Source organism: Myotis yumanensis, unplaced genomic scaffold, assembly GCF_028538775.1.
Source record: "Myotis yumanensis isolate MYYU_CA2020_CCGP unplaced genomic scaffold, mMyoYum1.0.hap1 SCAF_3, whole genome shotgun sequence".
Lineage (NCBI taxonomy): Eukaryota > Metazoa > Chordata > Mammalia > Chiroptera > Vespertilionidae > Myotis > Myotis yumanensis.
In genome coordinates, this window is record NW_027223754.1 from 194,806,860 (window position 1) to 194,824,284 (window position 17,425).

At 39.5% G+C, this 17,425-nt stretch overlaps 2 protein-coding genes across 12 annotated transcripts in view; one reads left to right on the forward strand and one right to left on the reverse strand.

Moving 5' to 3' along the window:
• Nucleotides 1-11,850, reverse strand: part of FGD6 (FYVE, RhoGEF and PH domain containing 6) — a 125,206-nt gene extending 113,356 nt beyond the window's left edge. For all 7 annotated transcript variants that reach the window (XR_011470852.1, XR_011470851.1, XM_070410839.1 and 4 more), the window contains exons 1-3: nt 11,662-11,850; nt 4,548-4,819; nt 2,419-4,247 (exon numbers count right to left, since the gene is read on the reverse strand). Coding sequence is in view for 5 of the 7 variants with exons in the window: in XM_070410839.1 (XP_070266940.1) it covers nt 2,419-4,247; nt 4,548-4,819; nt 11,662-11,677 (2,117 nt within the window). In the remaining 2 variants the exon portion in view is untranslated. The remainder of the gene's footprint in view (nt 1-2,418; nt 4,248-4,547; nt 4,820-11,661) is intronic.
• A 324-nt stretch (nt 11,851-12,174) lies between these two features.
• Nucleotides 12,175-17,425, forward strand: part of VEZT (vezatin, adherens junctions transmembrane protein) — a 75,915-nt gene continuing 70,664 nt past the window's right edge. For 4 of the 5 annotated variants that reach the window (XM_070410843.1, XM_070410844.1, XM_070410845.1 and 1 more), the window contains exon 1: nt 12,175-12,295. In XM_070410843.1, coding sequence (XP_070266944.1) covers nt 12,260-12,295 — 36 coding nt within the window. In that variant the 5' untranslated portion in view covers nt 12,175-12,259. The remainder of the gene's footprint in view (nt 12,296-17,425) is intronic. The other variant, XM_070410847.1, reaches the window with a different exon arrangement.

Here is a 17,425-nt window from a genome sequence, read left to right on the forward strand (position 1 = left end):
ACCTACAGTTTCAACAGCCAAACAACCAAAAAGATTTCAACTTGGACCCTCTCAGCTCACTTCTCATTTACCTTATTTTAGGGTGTCCAGGTGTCCCACTCATGAAGCCTTGGATTTTGCTTTTGCATCTATTCAATGTTATTATTAGAAGGTGCAACCTCCCAGCTATTCATCTGATCCTATGACTGCAGACTTTTGATTCAGCTAGTACTTTTTAGGGGCCTCAAGCCCGTTTACGGGTCCTTGCTTTAGGACTAAAGAAGAATATCTGGAAAACTAAATTCAAAAGCAAAGCTCACCCACTCTTCACCAGACTGCCCTACTCACTGGCCTGCAATTTGTTCACAGCCACCCTTGGTGTCCTGGCTTCCAAAAAGAACCCTCCTTATGAATGCCACCCAGCTGAACTGGCTGGCTATGTATATTTATTTACCCCTTCCAACCTGGTTCCCTCCAGCCAAGCCGCAGTGCCCCTGATAGGAAGCATATCAGACAAAGAACAAGTTCCAGGTCCTGGCTGGGTAGCTCAGTTAGTTACAGTGTTATCCCTATACGCCAAGGTTGCGGGTTTAATCTCCGGTCAGGGCACATAACAAGTATCAAACAATGAATGCAGGAGACATATGTAATACTCTTTGTAATACTTTAAGCAATAAAACAATAAAAAAAACCCAATGAATGCATGAATAAGTGGAACAACAAATCGATGTTTCACTCTCTCTCTCAAATCAATTTTTTTTTTAATTAAAAAGAACAAGTTTCAGAATTTACAGCCTGTGTTAGAGAAAATGACAAACTCTCAGGATTTAAGCATGAGAGCCAACAGGAAACTTACACCAAGAGCCAAATCTCCAATTTCAAGAAAAAACTTCATTTTAGTTAAGAATAGTAGTATATCATGAAGAAGCCAAATTCATTCCTCTTTCTCACAGACACTCACACATACTTACACACACACACACACACACACACACACACTACACAAAAGCATGTTAAAAGAAAGAGAGTACCAACAAAATTGTTCCCTGAAGAGCAGGCATGAAAATTTAGATGTGGTGGGGTTTTTTTAAGTTGGATACTTAACTACAATTCTCCATGGAAATATTTACACCAAGGATACTGGATACTAATATTCAGAATCAAGTCAGCTATGAGAAAAGTTGGGCAAGGGAGGTAAATTATCTTTTATGGATCAAAGGAAGAAGGGCAGAAAGGATTATGAGTAAAGAAAAATGCTAGGAGAATATCTAAAAGAACAATTTATTTTACTTGGTGTACTAAGATTTCATTAGATTATTTTATTTATTCAATTCATCCAATCATCATGTTTTTAGCCCTATATGCCATATGTTAATATTTCTACAAAAGTCCCATTTTAAGGCCTGAGTATTCAGAGGCTTGAAGTTAGTGACCAAAGAAAAACATGAAGACTTCTAAAAGGTTAGATACAAAACCTACACTTTAAATACAAGGCAGAGTCTCCCTATGAGACAGTGGAGAAAGGAAGCAGCTGTAATGATTGCTTCCTTTACCTCTTTTTCATTCGTTCTCTCACGTACCTAACTAACATCTACTGACCTCTATTAAGCCCCTTTCTTGGCCTCATGCAGGACAAAAAGACCTCTTCATGGTGCTTAAAACCAAATATACAGAACATCAGACATACCAATAAATAACCATACCATAAGACAGATTGAGAGAAAGGCCATAAGGATAGCAGAGCATAACTGGGAGGTCAGAATAGGAAGTAAACATTTCCCACTAGGTAATGGTACACACTTCCTGAAGCCAATCATTGCTGAGCTAGACCATCAAAGATGGGCATGGTTTCAAGAAGACGAATGGAATGGGTATACTATGGGTAGAATGTACTTATACAAAAGTGTTTCCTGCATTTTTCCTATATCCATCTGAAGTTAGTAATTAGCCTTCAACAAGTAAAATAAATAATCCTCAAAGAGTAGTTATTTTTGCAAATGTAGAAGTTTCACCTGACAAGGGCACCATAGGTAAATGCATGAATTTTAATAACTTCAGATTTCCTACACCTAGCAAATAAAGCTCACTAAATTGGCCAATTTCCTCCCCTAAGTTCCAGCTATAACTTCCAAGTTGATGCTTTTGAGGCCCTGGGACCTCTTTGGTCCAGGTCTTTCATACCTATACTATTACTGGTTCAAATTCTTTAAAAAAGCAACTGAGATAGGGTAACTACTTCACACTTGCATTGCAAATACTCAATCTGACTGTATGATAAAAGGAGACTGCTCTTTGAAATAATTTAATATACACTTAACTAACCCACTTTATCACCAAGTGATTTTTTTCCATGTGTGAGATTTTACCTGACAGGGTTTTGAAAATTAATTTCAGTGATGCACATAAAAGTACAGTGTCTGTCTGGGACCTAAGTGTTACCTGGAATGCTGCTGTGTAGGTCCAAGTTGCAGCTGGCCATCTGAAGCTTCATACAGGTCTTCTATCTCATACACATTTGCATCAGTGTGCTCCATGCTGCTGGAATTCTGCCTTTCCAACTCTAGAGTTTTCCCGACAGCCATAGCAAGTGGAAAGTTCTCATACTCAGGTATTTCCTCATAATGGCGTACATTTTCATAATCTGGTGCATAGTCACTTGTAACAGATTTACAAGGCGCCTGAGATGTTGCCTCCCTAGAGAGCATTTGGTCATCCAAAGACTCAGCTCTTGGTCCATTAGTTGCACTGCTCTGGCCCCGAGACTTCTTCCTCTTCTTTTGAGATTCCAGACTGTAGTTATCTGCAGAATATGACTTGATGGGTTTATTTCTCTTATCTTCTACTAATACGCCATGCCAATCACTTTCAATCTCTTTTCCCTCCTCACCTGAGAGTCTGCCAGCGATTGTGCCTTCAAGTTGGCTACTCTTGGACCAAAATTTCTGGAAGTCACTCTTCATGAAACAGATAGACAGCTTCATGTTGAGCAACTTCTTTAAAGAGGGTTTCCTTTGAGAATCTTTGCAAGGCTTAGTGCACCTATCCATATCCACAGCAGACAGTGATTTTGCTCTAGGCTTGGTCAGGGCATTTGAAGCCTCACTATTTGAGGATGTGGTGATAGACTTTAAGGATTCTGGGTTCCCTTTAAAGGGTAAAATAGGATGAGGTAATTTCCACACTGGCTTTTCTAAAGTCCTTTTGGACATCTCAAAGGAGGACGACGTACCATGGTTTTGGGCACACAATTGTTGAAGGTGATTTCTTTCTGGGTCCTTTTTTTCTTCATTTGAGGAATATGAACTTTTCTCCATAAGCTCCTCTGAGGCAGCCTTTTTAAGCATTCCTGCAGCAGGCAAGCTGTGTCTTTGAGGTTTTTTGGGTACAATTTTTGAGGAACTTACATCTTTCATTGCAGATTCCTTTTGCATTTGAGGGACAGCCCCTCCCAAGTTACAGGCCATAGGTAAATGTTTGTTGCAAGCTAATTTCAGCTGCTTAGGCAGGCTCATAGATACAGTACTGCATCTTATAAAGCTGGTCCGTTTGTCCATAGCAGGTGACATACTAGAACCATCTACTATCTTGCTGTCGGAACTCAAATTAGAATCTGTATCCAAAGAAGGTGTCATTTCTTCAGAGGAAGGTGTTTCATGACACATAGCTTTCTGGGAATCGACTAAGTTTTGTCTGTCACTGTTGGAGTCCACATTCAATTCACTTTTCTTTCCTGGTTTCACTTTGTTCACCTGTTCCTGGTTATACAAAACATTCTGATAAATGATTTCATTGTTTTTCAAAGTATCTTCAAAAAGACAAGAAGAGTCACTGTCCAAATTCTCTGGTTTTTCAGTACTTTCACTAGGAGTATCTATGTGCTCTTGACGTAACAGCCGTGCGGCACGTGTCTTTCTGGGCTTGGGAGTTGGAAATTTTGAAGTACATGATACTAAGTGAACTTCTAAGGGACCAAGGTCTTTGACTTTTGAGTTCTTACTAACTCCATCTGAAGATAAAAAAGTACTCTTTTTACCATGTGCCAGAGCTTCTTGTTCAGATGAATGAAAGCAAATATGGCTTTTTTCACTGTCATCCTGACAAGTTTCAATATTTTGAAGTTCATCGATAGGAAGTTGTAGGAGGCTGTAGTGATCAGGAAGCTTTTCAAAGCTGGACTGGGAAGGTGTCAAGTCTGAAAATTCAATTCTGAACTGTCCGTTGGAGTTACAGCCCTCATTCGTTTCTGAGTTGTCTGTGGAAGTGTGCTTCTGTGGGGAAATAAAGGGTAATGTTCATTAAAACATCTTTAAACTTCTCTTCTAGGATGCTTACCTTTAAAAAATAACTGTATTCTGGCTCTTGACCATTTCACCATTAGAATCATTTCTACTCATTGTTTTTATAGCTGAAGAGAACTCATCAATTTTACTATTTTCTAAATTTTCAGGCATTTCTAGTGACTCTAAGACAAGTTGCTTTGCACACAAATTCTCTCTATTCCCAAGCTTATGGATACACTAACTGCAGGAACACATTGGTAAAATATAACCACAGCTCTGATGCCCTACCTTTTTGCAAGAAGAGCTGTCAGCACTTTCAGGTAATTCCTGTTTATGTTCTTCCAGATTCACGATGGTTTTCCTTGATGGTGACTGCCTGATGTCACAAACAGGTGAGCTTTTCAGAACTTTTGGTTTTGGGGCTATTGCTGGTTTGGTTTTCTTTGTTGACTGTGGAACACTAGAAATCACAATATCAGGTTTGGGTGCAATAGGAGGTGGTACTGACTTATTATTTGCCACAAACTTTGGTTTGGGGGCCAGTGGTGGTTTCTTAATCTCTAGAAAGAAAAAATAATAACATGATTTTAAAAAAAAGGCAGGAGATGATAAATGGTTACATTTGATAACTTTTACTTTTGACAATAAGGTGCACCTACATTTTACTAGGTAGATTATGTTACACTAGGGGCCCAGTGCAAGGATTCTCAGCCTGGTCTACGCCCTCTCACAATCCGGGACCCCTCGGGGGATGTCGGACTGCCGGTTTCAGCCTGATCCCCAGTGGTCCAATCCAGACAGGAGGAGCCCAATCCCATCAGGCCCCATCCAGACAGGAGGGAGATCGATCCTGTGCATTGAGCGTCCAACCAGGGAACCAGTCATTCGGTCGCTTAAGCTTTTACATATATAGATTGTATAGAGTCAATATTAGCCTTAAAATTGTCTCAGTTCTAGAGTACATAACTTTGGGTATACTATACATTTCTAAATATGGTTTTTCTTCTAACTTTGGAACAGATAACCATAAGTTCAGACCACACTAAGTGAAATAAATGGCTTCTCCTTGGGTCCCAAGTAATAGGAGAAAGTACTTCAGTTCATTTGCTAAGTGCTAAGAGTTGAATTTGCCTGTTATTTGTATGACACAACTCTTTTTTTGTTTTTATGGCAACCAAAAAGTATATTAATTTAATTATATTGAAATAAAGTATATTAATTTAATTATATTGAAATAAAAGATTTCTGTTCAAAGGAACCATGAACAAAGTCACTAAAACAATAGAACACAAGATACTTGCAATATCTGAAACAACCAGGGATTACCCTTTCCAGAATATATAAGGAATTTCTGCACATTACCCAGGAGAAACTGTCAACCCAGTGCAAAATGGTCGAAGGATATGACTAGTAACTTATAGATGAGAAAACTCTTTTTTTTTTTTTTTAATATATTTTATTGATTTTTTACAGAGAGGAAGGGAGAGAGATAGAGAGTTAGAAACATCGATGAGAGAGAAACATCGATCAGCTGCCTCCTGCACATCTCCCACTGGGGATGTGCCCGCAACCCCAGGTACATGCCCTTGACCGGAATCGAACCTGGGACCTTTCAGTCCGCAGGCCGACGCTCTATCCACTGAGCCAAACCGGTTTCGGCTAGATGAGAAAACTCTTAAGCTAACAAGTACTTTGAAGAGATGTTTGAAAGCATTAATAATCAGAGAAAATATAAATTAAAGCAATAATGAGATCTCACTTTATACATATTAGACTGGTGGAGTTAGAAAGCTAGATAATGCCATATGTTGGAGGCAATGTGTTGATATAAGAACATAACCCAATGATTGAGGTCATGTGACTGGTTACAGCAATCCTGAAGATCAATCAATCATGCAGCTACAATCAAATTTAATATGTTGAGCCAGAGAATAGAGATGTTTAAGAAGGGATCCTGTTGGCTAATTGGGCTGAAATTTAAAAACAGAGCCAAGCAGCAGTTGCTAAACAGGGTCCTCTTGCAGAGCTGCACTTCACGAAGAAGCCTACACTGATTTGCCTGCATGCTGGCTGAGCCAGCCCTTATAAAGGAATTCTGGGAATCCTATTTCAACCAATAGGATTAAAACGTTCTCCATCCAATCAGAGCTGTGCAACTATATTCTCATTTTCATCTTCACCAACTAATCAGAGTGGCTCCATTCTGACCAATCAGGATGGTGTTATTTGGACCAAGGATACAACTCTTCAAGCTTCTCATATGAATAAGCAATATTCTTCTACCTCAAAGATGTACAATAGAGATGTGTAAATGCCTTTATCAATAACCTATATCACTAAAACCCCAAAACAATCTTAAAATGAAATACAGAAATCAGAATTTTTTCGAAGTTAAAACTAAAAAGTAATTCTTCTGTATTAGTTGAGGCTCATAATAAAACTAATATTTCCCTGTGCAGGGGTTGTCAATGGGGAATTTTCATTCTAATCCTTCATGGAGCTCAACCCCAGGTCTAATCAACTAGTTTCTGGGGATAAAGCCTGGACATATGTATCCCCTGGACATATTTTTTCTTAGGATCCACAGGTGATTATGCTGTGTACCCTTCATTAGTGCATTTAAAAGATGATCACAATGTCTAGTCTTCCTAGTCATTATATAAAAAGTACTGAGGGAGCACCTATTTTACTGAGTTAGATTTCTACAGACCTGCTCTTAGCCTAGAAACCTAATAAAAGCTTCACACAAAAGACTGATAAAATGAGATATAGAGAGCCTGAACATTTGGTTTTTTAAGTTCTTTTAAGTTTTTCCACCTATACTGTCATTTATCACACAGTCATACTTCCTCAATGAAATCCTGAGATAAAATATTTTCTTACATTTCATATATTTATGTTTGTTCCTCCAATATCATCTAATGCTTAATAAAAACGTGATTTACTAAAAAAAAAACTTTCAAAAAAAGCTTTCAAAATATCTACTGGACATTGTTTAATTACTTGAATACACAGAGGCTTAGATACTTCATACGGTGATGAATTTCTTTTCAACAAAGGAAATTAGTCACAATGCTTGGGAAGATACTACACGGAACTGAGTTTTAAAAAAATTAAAAAGAGTTCCTTTTATCAACCAAGGAAGAATTTCCCAAACCTCTAATATTATGTGTTCAATCAAGATCACCAGATAACAGATACTTTCTCACTCAATATAATGTGACAAATAAAGAAAATAATGAAATATTTTCAAAATAACTTAATACAAATTCTCAAAGCTATTTACATTTTCAGTTATCTATCCAATAAGCATGTTATTAGTTTTTTGTTTTGTTTGTTTTATAGGAAGAAAAAAATTGGAAAGCCCTGCAAAGCCTAATGCTAAAGCTTGGTATAATGATCTCTCAAATTCAACTCTTGGTCTATTAAGTCAGTTCTTAAAAGAAAGCATGAATACCCTAGGCCTCTTCCCAACCTCTCATCTTACTCAAGTTAATGAAAACTGACAGGTCGTCATGTTGATTTCATTTCTGTAACCATTCTTAAAGCATTCTACCTCTGGGATTTCTGAAGGAATGGGAAAAAAAAAATCCATTTTGCAAGATGAAAAGGGTTCTGGAGATTGACTGCCCAGCAATGTGAATGTACTTAATTAACACTACTGAATTGTACACTTAAAAATGATAAAGATAACAAAGAGGGGAGGGAAGGGGAGGGGAGGGGAGGGAAGGGGAGCGGAGGGGAGGGTGAGTGAGAGAAAGAGAGAGAGAGAGAAACATTGATCGGGTGCCCCTCCACAAGTGCCCTGATCCAGGATTGAACCAGCAACCTAGGTATGTGACCTGACAGGATATCTAATCTAGCAACCTTTCGGTGCACAGGACGATGCTCAACCAACTGAGCCACTCCAGCCAGGCTAATTAAATTGTTTTTTAATCTCTGGTAGCAATTTTACTCTTTTCTTTAAATGTATCTTCTATATGAGTCTGCTTCCAACAGACTTAATCTCTGTTCTCTTTAGTGTCCTAGAAATTAAATTACTTACATATGAGCTGTGGTTGATTGCCAACAAAAGTAGCCCAGCATTATGTACCTAATGCCCTCAATGCATACTCATTGAATTAAGCAAACAGCTGTGAAATCTGGCTCACCAGTGTTAGTTAACCATGTATTAGACTTTAGAGGAAGTCAATAATACAATGTGGGGAGCTGGTTAACCTAATTACAGTGGGGCCTTGACTTACGAGTGTCCCGACTAACCAGCTTTTTGAGATACCAGCTGTCTCTCCGCCGATTTTTTGCATTGAGTTGATAGAGTAATTTGAGTTAGCGAGCTCGGTCTCGGAACGAATTAAACTCGTAAGTCAAGGCCCCACTGTATTTGCCTTTCTGCAGATCTGGCTGCCTCAGTTTCCTTACTTGTAAATAAAGAGTCAGACAGAACTGTAAAGCCCATATGATTCTGAAATGATAACTTCTGAGATACTTGCTTCAGGAGAACCTTTATTTTCTCCAGCCCCTTTGTCCTGTATGATTTTTCATCAGTATAACTTTGTTTTTCACCACTAGAAAGCAAGCTCCAAAAGGGCAGGCACTTTGTCTCACTGCGATGTCCCCAATGGTGAAAATAGGGTCCTAGGAATAGTCAGACCTGCCACATACACATACTCTTTAATATTTCTCAGTAACAAGAAATTTCTTTTTTTTAAAGTCCATATCCATTTTAATGTAGAATAATATTTTGAAAAGTAGCAGGAATCAACTTCAATAGGATTGTTGAATAAGTTCTTAGTTATTTGTAGGAACAAGTGTTCAACTAAGTCACTGGTACAGAAATATCTAGAATCCTTCATTATTATTATCATTTCTTTTTTTCATGGTTCTATTATGAAAGAAACACAACTCAAAAAAAAACAACAACAAGCCATTGTATTGTGGTCTGCTCCAATGTCAAATTCTTGAAGTAAGTACATGATCTTTGGAAATGGATCCAGCACCTTTGCATCTTAATACTGTATCAACAGTCAGACCCAAAGCCTTTCAGAGTAAAGCAGCAAATCTTTTATTTATACAGCTGTTTGGCTCCAGGAAAAAATAAGGTAAGACTGTAAAGCACTTGTACCATGTCACTATTACAAACATACTGTCATCTATTACACACAGATGTCTGCGGCTCCCGTGCACACTTTCTTAGCTTTCAAACCAGCCGTAAAGGAAAGCACAAGCATTAATGAGACAGTGACCTGTACAAGTTAAAAAAAAAAAAAAAATAGAAAACACATACCTGTAATTACCTCTCCTTTTAAATACATTGATTAGAATAATTCTAAAATCTTACTATGGGCCTACTCTTTCACAGATGTTTCAGAAAAACAAAGCAAGCTCTTCTTCAGGATACAGAAAACATAGATGTTCTACAACATTTCTCTTATTTCCTTAAATTAAGCTAACCATGCCAAATACCGCAGATTAGCTTCGATATAAACAAACATTCCCTTCCCCAATTGGAAATAACTTTCCTAAACTTTTAATTAAATTGACTATTGTTCCAAAAAGCATAAACAGCTTGTAAAAATGATGAACAGATAATCTTATAAGAATAGGATGAAAATAAAACCCAATTCTCTTCCATATCCTCCATTTAGACATGTGAAAGAATTAAAATAAATCTTAACAGATGCGTGGACAAAATGTAGCTAATGCTTCTCAGCAAACCATGCTAAAAACTAACTCAGCTAAACACAGGAAGTGTCCCTCTTTTAAAACACCACAAAAATGTCTGTGGATTTCTTTAATTGTAAAGTTGATAAAATATAAAAATAGCTTGCATTATTCTACGGTAATGCAAATTAAAGAATCATAAACTTCCAGACTGAGCCTTAGATCAGGTTTACATTTCTAAATGTCATATTAAATGCTTCTGTATCTCTTCATTATAAACTGTTAGAACTGGGATTGAAAACTGATGCATATAAGGTATAAATATTTTAAATGTGCTTGATACTCCAAAAGAGGGGAGAGCTAAAATTAGCTGGAAGGGTTTAAATCCAACCACTTTAAATTAATTAGAAGAGCTCAGTAATAAAGGAAAACTGAACAAAGGTGAGGCACAGAAATTTAGGGTGAAAATAATTCGCCTCAAGTAGAAAGCCTCACTTTGGTAAGGAAAAGAGTTTATAAGGAACATGATATGACAACATATCTCCTACACATACATATAACATCAGAAAGGAAAGATCCACAATTTCTTCAGGAATAGTACTTCACTCTTTGCTTTCTTATTACTATTGGCTACCTTCTTGCCTAGTTACCTGTAATCTTTTTACACCTAGCAGTGCAACACTTCAATAAATCTAGGCTTTAGAAATAAGACAGCTTAGAACATTTAGAGTGCTGTTTGACAGTTTCACGTTGCAGGAATTTAAAACAAATGCCAAGAAAAGCAAAGTGACTCTAGAAGTCACTTCGAGGGAAAACTTTACACTACTTTACTATAGAATTTCTAATAAAAGTGTATTTCTTTCAACGTGGACGAAACAAAGGGAAAAAAAAAAACCCTTAATACTGAATACATTAAAAATTGTGGTTTAAAAAGTAACCTATATTCTTATCAATTGGATCTAAAACTACTTTAGTAATAATCATGAAATATATGAACTGATCCTTAAAAATGTTTAGAAATATGTGCAGAATTGCTCAAAATCCAAAGGTAAACAGTTTGTCGTTTGGATGAAGGGAAAGAACTATAGGAGGCAGACGGAAAATCAGGCTGTGTTTATACTAACCAGGTAGAAATAGAAAAGAAAATCCATAAAAAAAAAAAATTGGGCGAAGATGAGCAAAAAATTGCCATGGGCACTTCTATTCCTCTACTTCTCGAGTGACGGGGAAAACTTGATGGTTATCCTTTTTTTCAGGATAAACCACCTCTTTATCTACTGAGTAATAAGCGTCAGGGTTTCCAGTCGATACCAGGTTGAAAGCGACTCAGCACCGTCGCCGAGTTCCTCACTCTGGGAACACTGCCCTTTCTTAGAATAACTGATTTCTTAACATGGTCATCTAAACTATTTTCACACGCAAAGGCAAAGTCGCTCAAAGTTTCGGAGACAAGCAAACGGTCCTTTTTTCATTTCGCGTTTCACCTGGCGCAGAGCCCCCAACACCGGTCTCCTTTTAAAGGCAGGTCCCAAGGGAGACACGATTTCCAAACACCCTCTCTGGGCAGGAAGGGAGGAGGAAATAGGGCAGCAAACGCCGTCTGCTCCACACTTGCCACCGTCCCCGGCAAAAGTGCAAAAGGAACACCATTAACCTACTCCAAAGGAGAAAGCTGCTCCAGAACCCGACTAGCAGCGCTCCCTACAAACTTTCCAGGGGCAGCGCGAGCGCCGTCACTTACCGGCGGCAGAAGTCATGATTCCCCAGGCGGCTCGCTTCCCCGCTCGCCTCCCCCTCAATCCATGCTCCCCTAACCGTCCATTGTTTCAAGAATTTAGGCAGGGAAATAAAGCTCCCGCGGCGTCCACATTTCGTCCTGCTGCTCCGCAGCGAAACTCCAGGGTCCGCACAAAGGATGCGGCGGACTCCAGGGACCCGGCGGCGCTCCCGGGCGCGAGCGACAAGCTGCGGGCACGAGCAGTGCTCACCGCGCCTCTGCCGGCGCGTGCCCGTCTCCAGCTTAAAAAAAAAAAAAAAAAAAAAAAAAAAAAAAAAAAATCCGTGCTTTTGGCGCCCCCTGCCAGCCGCAGCCGTAAAAGGCGGACAAAAGCCCCAGCCTCCTCCAATCAGAGGGCTCGAGCTTCCTTTTGCTCCTGCCTCTCCCGTCCACAGGATCATCTCCAATAAGTGGGCCTGAAAAAGGGGGCGTGAGCTGAGCGGCATGCTGGGAGTTGTAGTTTTCTGGACACACGGGGACGGGAGAAGCGGCTGCCTGGGTGCCGCCAGCTCCCCCGCCTTCATTTCCCATCGTGCTGAGGCGGGTGGCATGGCGGAGAAGGATGACACCGGAGTTTGACGAAGAGGTGGTTTTTGAGGTAAGGAAAAAATGGCGGTGGGTGTGGATTGCCTTTGTTTGAGAAGAACGAGGGCGAAGGCGAGGAGGCAGGGCGAGGGACCGATCGCGGGGTGAGGGATCGGGTGACGGTCTTGCCGGCCTCGGTCACCAAATCTCGGCGATTTCTGGGCCTAGAGTTGGCTGCTGCCTGACAGGTGTAGCCCGAGACGCCCTCAGCCTCAGGCCCGCCCGGAATTCCCAGTCGGGCGGGTGGACGGGAGCCCTGCCTGTTCCTCGCCCCAGGACGGCTACGCCTCAGTGGGACTGCCCCTGGCTGGGGCGGGGCCCAGTCGTGCCTTTTTGGATACGCACCAGTACAACTTAGCCTCCCCGTTTTACGTCCTTGGTTTGGGGGGTCATTGTTTTACGTCCTTGATTTGGGGGGGTCATTATCCAGAAGTGCCTTAGGTCCCTGTTCCTGGTCGAGGCGTGGCCCTCGGAGTGAATGAAGGCAGCAGGTGCCAGTTTTGTAGCAACGTTTAAAATATGTGTGGGACCCACCGCGGGTGACGAGGGCCGGGCATCTGAGATTTAGGTTCAGTTCTTTTGTCCTTTGCTGTTGCGCCAAGTGTAGCCAGTTCTAACTTAAGGCTCCGGTGTGAGTGCTTTTGTGTGGGACTATTTTAAGACGTTCTCTGCCATCTTGAATGGTGAAAAAAACCACATGCACACACACACACACACACACCCACAGGCAAGTCTTTTTGTTGCCATTTATTTATTTATCACCCACAGGTGCAAACCCACCACCCCTGTACAGATGCACTGCATAGATGTATGTTTTGCGTTCACACATTCAGCTAGATTATAAGAAAAATTTCAAAAAGATATGGCCCGTTCTGCACAATGGGAGAGCTAGGCACTAAACAATATAGAATGATAAATATTGAAATGTGTACAAACTGTCGTTGGGGGACAGATTGGGAAACCATCATCTGTTCTTGTAACCTCAGAGGAGCCACCCACGGGCAGTGAATGGTATCAGAGGTGAATCTTGAACGATGAATTGGATTAGGAGGACAAGGGAGAGAATGCATCGCAGGGGGAGAGAGCAGAGTACGCCAAGGTTGGGAGGTGTGACAGTACTTGGTGTGGCTCTTTCAGGGGCTGGAGTGTGGGAGGGGCACTGTAGAAAGTGCTTTGATTTGGCTAGAATGGAGAAGTAGGGGAGGATAGGGCTATTTTACCAAAGTGAAGGACCTGCATTCGAAGTGCTCTCTAGGGGAGACTAGTGCCTGCATTTTGGAAATGAAAGAAGAAGTAATAAAATGTTACGATGGCTTGGACAGATACTTCTAAGATAAAATTACAAATTAAATGCGAGAGCTAAAGGAGAGATCAAAATCTAGGTTGCTTAGAATTAAGGAAACTGGGTGGGTGTTATTTGTTTACCCTACTATTTTCTTAGATTTCTGAATGTAATAATAATAAGTGTTCAAGGAACATTTCATTGTAGCAAATAAGCCACAAAATTAAAATCATCCATTATCCTACCATCCAAAGATGGCCATTATTAACACACTACAGTATGTGCTACAGACTTTTTTCCATGCAAGTGTATGTTTAAGTCTGTGATATTTTTTAACACAAAAGATATCATACCACATAGAATTTTGTATGTATTTTTTTTTCATTTAAATTTATCATGAGTCTTTTCCTATTCATTACTCTTTGAAAACATTATCCCATCATACATATGTTTCATAATGTAGCAATTTTCCCATTGTGGGATAATTATATTGTTTCAAAATACTCACCATTGTAATCAACACTGACATAAATCTATCTTTAATTGTAACTCTGAATTTTCCTTATAATAATTACTAGAAGGGAAACTAGTAGGTGAAAAGAGTAATTTTTAAAGACTTAATGAAGAAAGGTTATGCCAATTTAAGTTTCCATTAAGAGTAAGAATATTAGTAGTTTCACACAAATCCTCAGTAACAGCCTTACTGGTTTTTTTTTTTTTTAATCTTTGCTAATTTGCTAGGAAAAATAGCACTCCATTATTCTAATTTACATTTTGTGCATTTATTGAAGCAATTTTTCTCTCTTTGCTTGAACCTTTCTTTTTGTATGCAGACCCATTTTCCAGTTGGATGCTAGCTTCTTAAAAATTGACTTGCATGAGTTTTTCCTGTTACTTCTAGAAAATGTTTTCCAGCTTGTTATTTGATTTATTTGCTTTATGTTATATGCATTAACTTTTATTGTAGCATAATATTCAGAGGAAAGTCCACAAATCATAAATGTTGCTGAATTTTCACATGAACACACCCCAAAACAAGCACCTAGATCAAGAAACATCACCAGTATACCAGAAGCTCTCTCTTGCTCTTTCAGTCACTTCTTCCCATCCCAGGGATAACCACCATTCAGGCTTATAATAACTAACTTAGATTAGTTTTGCCCATTTTTATAGTGTACACGCTGTGCAATTCCATTTGTATATGTTCTTTTTTGACTTATTTTTGGTCTCTGGCTTTGTTTACTTGTTAGATTCATGTATATTGTCATGTGAGCATTTTTTTTATTTCTCCATAGTATTTCATGTGAATACATGAAAAATGTTTAAATCCATTCTACTATTGATGGTCTTTGGGTAGTTTCCAGTTTGAGATTTTTATGAGTAGAGCTACTGTGAATCTTTTAATATATGTATTTTGTTGAACATACTTCTGTTGGTTATATAGTGGAATTGATGAGTCCTAGGAAATGCATATGTTCACCTTTTGCAGATATTGCCAAACATTATTCCAGTGTGGTTCTACCAATTTATACTACTACCAGCAGTGCTTGAGCGGTCCAGTTGCTCTACATTCTCATCAACACTTGCTAATTTCAGTCTTTCTTTTTATCATTCTGGTGGTGTTACCAGAGAATCGAATTCTTCTATCACTCTTGGGAGGAAGGTGAAGGTTCTTGGGATGCTGCTGAAATAAGAATTTTTAGAAGCCCTCATGGGAGGATGGAAAAAGGCTTTATTTGGGTGAAGTTATATTTCTTGAGTTCCAAAGTCCCCTGCCCCTTAAGCCAGTCCTGGAAAAGGTGCAGCTGTGAGTTCAGCAGAGCCAGAAGCAAGGTCAGTGTCCAGAGCTTCTGTTCCATGTTGCAGCCCAGTGTTGTTCATTACCCAAGTTAATTCAAGTTCATTAGTCCATGTGTGGAGTCCAGCATGACCCTGCGTCAAGCCATGTGGGTGCGGAAGAGCATGCCCTGGTAACAGGAGTCACAGGAGCCCAGCACCCTGGAGCCAAGAGAAGAAGAGTGGCTTCTTTGTCAGAACAGTGGTTCTCAACCTTCTGGCCTTTTAAATACAGTTTCTCATGTTGTGACCCAACCATAAAATTATTTTCGTTGCTATTTCAAAACTAATGTTGCTACTGTTATGAATCGTAATGTAAATATCTGATATGCAGGATGGTCTTAGGCGACCCCTGTGAAAGGGTCGTTCGACTGCCAAAGGGGTCGCGACCCACAGGTTGAGAACCGCTGCTCTAAAAGTTTATATATTTAGATTTTGTGCACTTGCAGTGGCCACTCCCATCCTAGCCACTGACTCCTTTCCAGGTGTGATTGACCAACAAACACCTTCCCACATCACTCAGACCTTATTGGGCATGCATCTATCTGGTCTTCCCTCTCCTTCTTTCCTGTTAAATAATAACCATGTTATTACAGTGGCATCAACAATATCTCCTCTTGGCTTTAATATACATTTTCCTGATAAGGGAATTGAGTCTTTTTGTGTGTTTATGAACCCATTCTATATCCATTTGTGAAACCAATGCAAGGGTTTTTTTTGCACATTTTTCTATTGGATTATCTCTTTTTCTTACTGATTTGAAGGAGTTCTATATTGTACATATGCTGGGGATGTAAGTCCTTTGCTGGGTATTTGTACCTCACCTATCTTAGGATACAGGAAGAAATGGGAAGCTGCCTGACTCATTTAGAAGGCAAGCAATAAAAATATTCTTGGGTTTGAAGATCATTATTGTAAAGATAGTGGGTCGCCTCGGATTAATACGTATATTCTATGCAAACCCAATCAAAATCTCAGTAGGTGTGCTTTTTTTTTTCCCCCTTAATGAAGGTGACTGGCTGATTCTAAAATTCGTTCAGAAATACAACTGACCAAGAATAGCCAAATCAATTTTGAAAGAAAATAAAGCTGGAAGGTTTTATCCTATCAGATACCAAGACCTATCATAAAGTTATAGTAATTAAAATAATGGGATATTGGTACAAGAGTAGTCAAATTGACCAATGGAAAAGAGCATCCAAAAACAGCCACACATACAAAGTATTCTGATTTATGACCAAGGCAACATTGTAGTTCAGTGGAGACAGGATTTTCTATTTAGTAAATGTCAGCTTAACTGGACATCCATGTGGGGAAAAAATGTGTTGACCTTTATTTGATACCATACAAAAATCAGTTCCAGGTAGAGGGCAGATCTAAATGCAAGAGGAAAATAAGTATTTTAGAGAAAATATGTGTCCTTCAGTTAGGCAAATATTTCTTTTAAAGCACTAGCCATAGAAGAAAGGGGTTTAATTGGATTATAATAAAGGTAAGAGCTTCTGTTCATTGAAAGACAGTATAAGAGATTTATTGCTGAAGGCAGGGGGATGGTAGAAGATGAGGAACTGATATTGAGGGCGATCAGATGTGGAGGATGGGAGACTTGCTAAAATGACTTAGCAGGATTCTTGCTAATACTAGATTTTGCAAGGAAGTGCACAGATGGGCTAAGGGGAAGGTTCTGGAGCCTGGCTAAGGTTTGGTTAAGCAAAGAAAGAATCTTTGTCAATATCCAGGGAGAAATTCTAACTCCCCACGGTGGCTTAGAATTCCGGCTTAAGTATCATCTCAACTGGGGTAGGGGACAGTTTAGGAAGTGGGGAGATGGAAGTCTCTTGGGGAAAAGTAAATAGAAGAATAGATGGGAGATGAGATAGTTTGTGACAGGTTTGTCCAGGTGTGTAGACCTTCTAGCCTCCTCTCCTATGATAGGAGTTGGCCTTCCCTGGTTGATGAAACTCCCAGAGAAAGGGTATTTATGGCAATTGAGTTCCTTTTGGAAGATCTATCTTTAGGCAGATA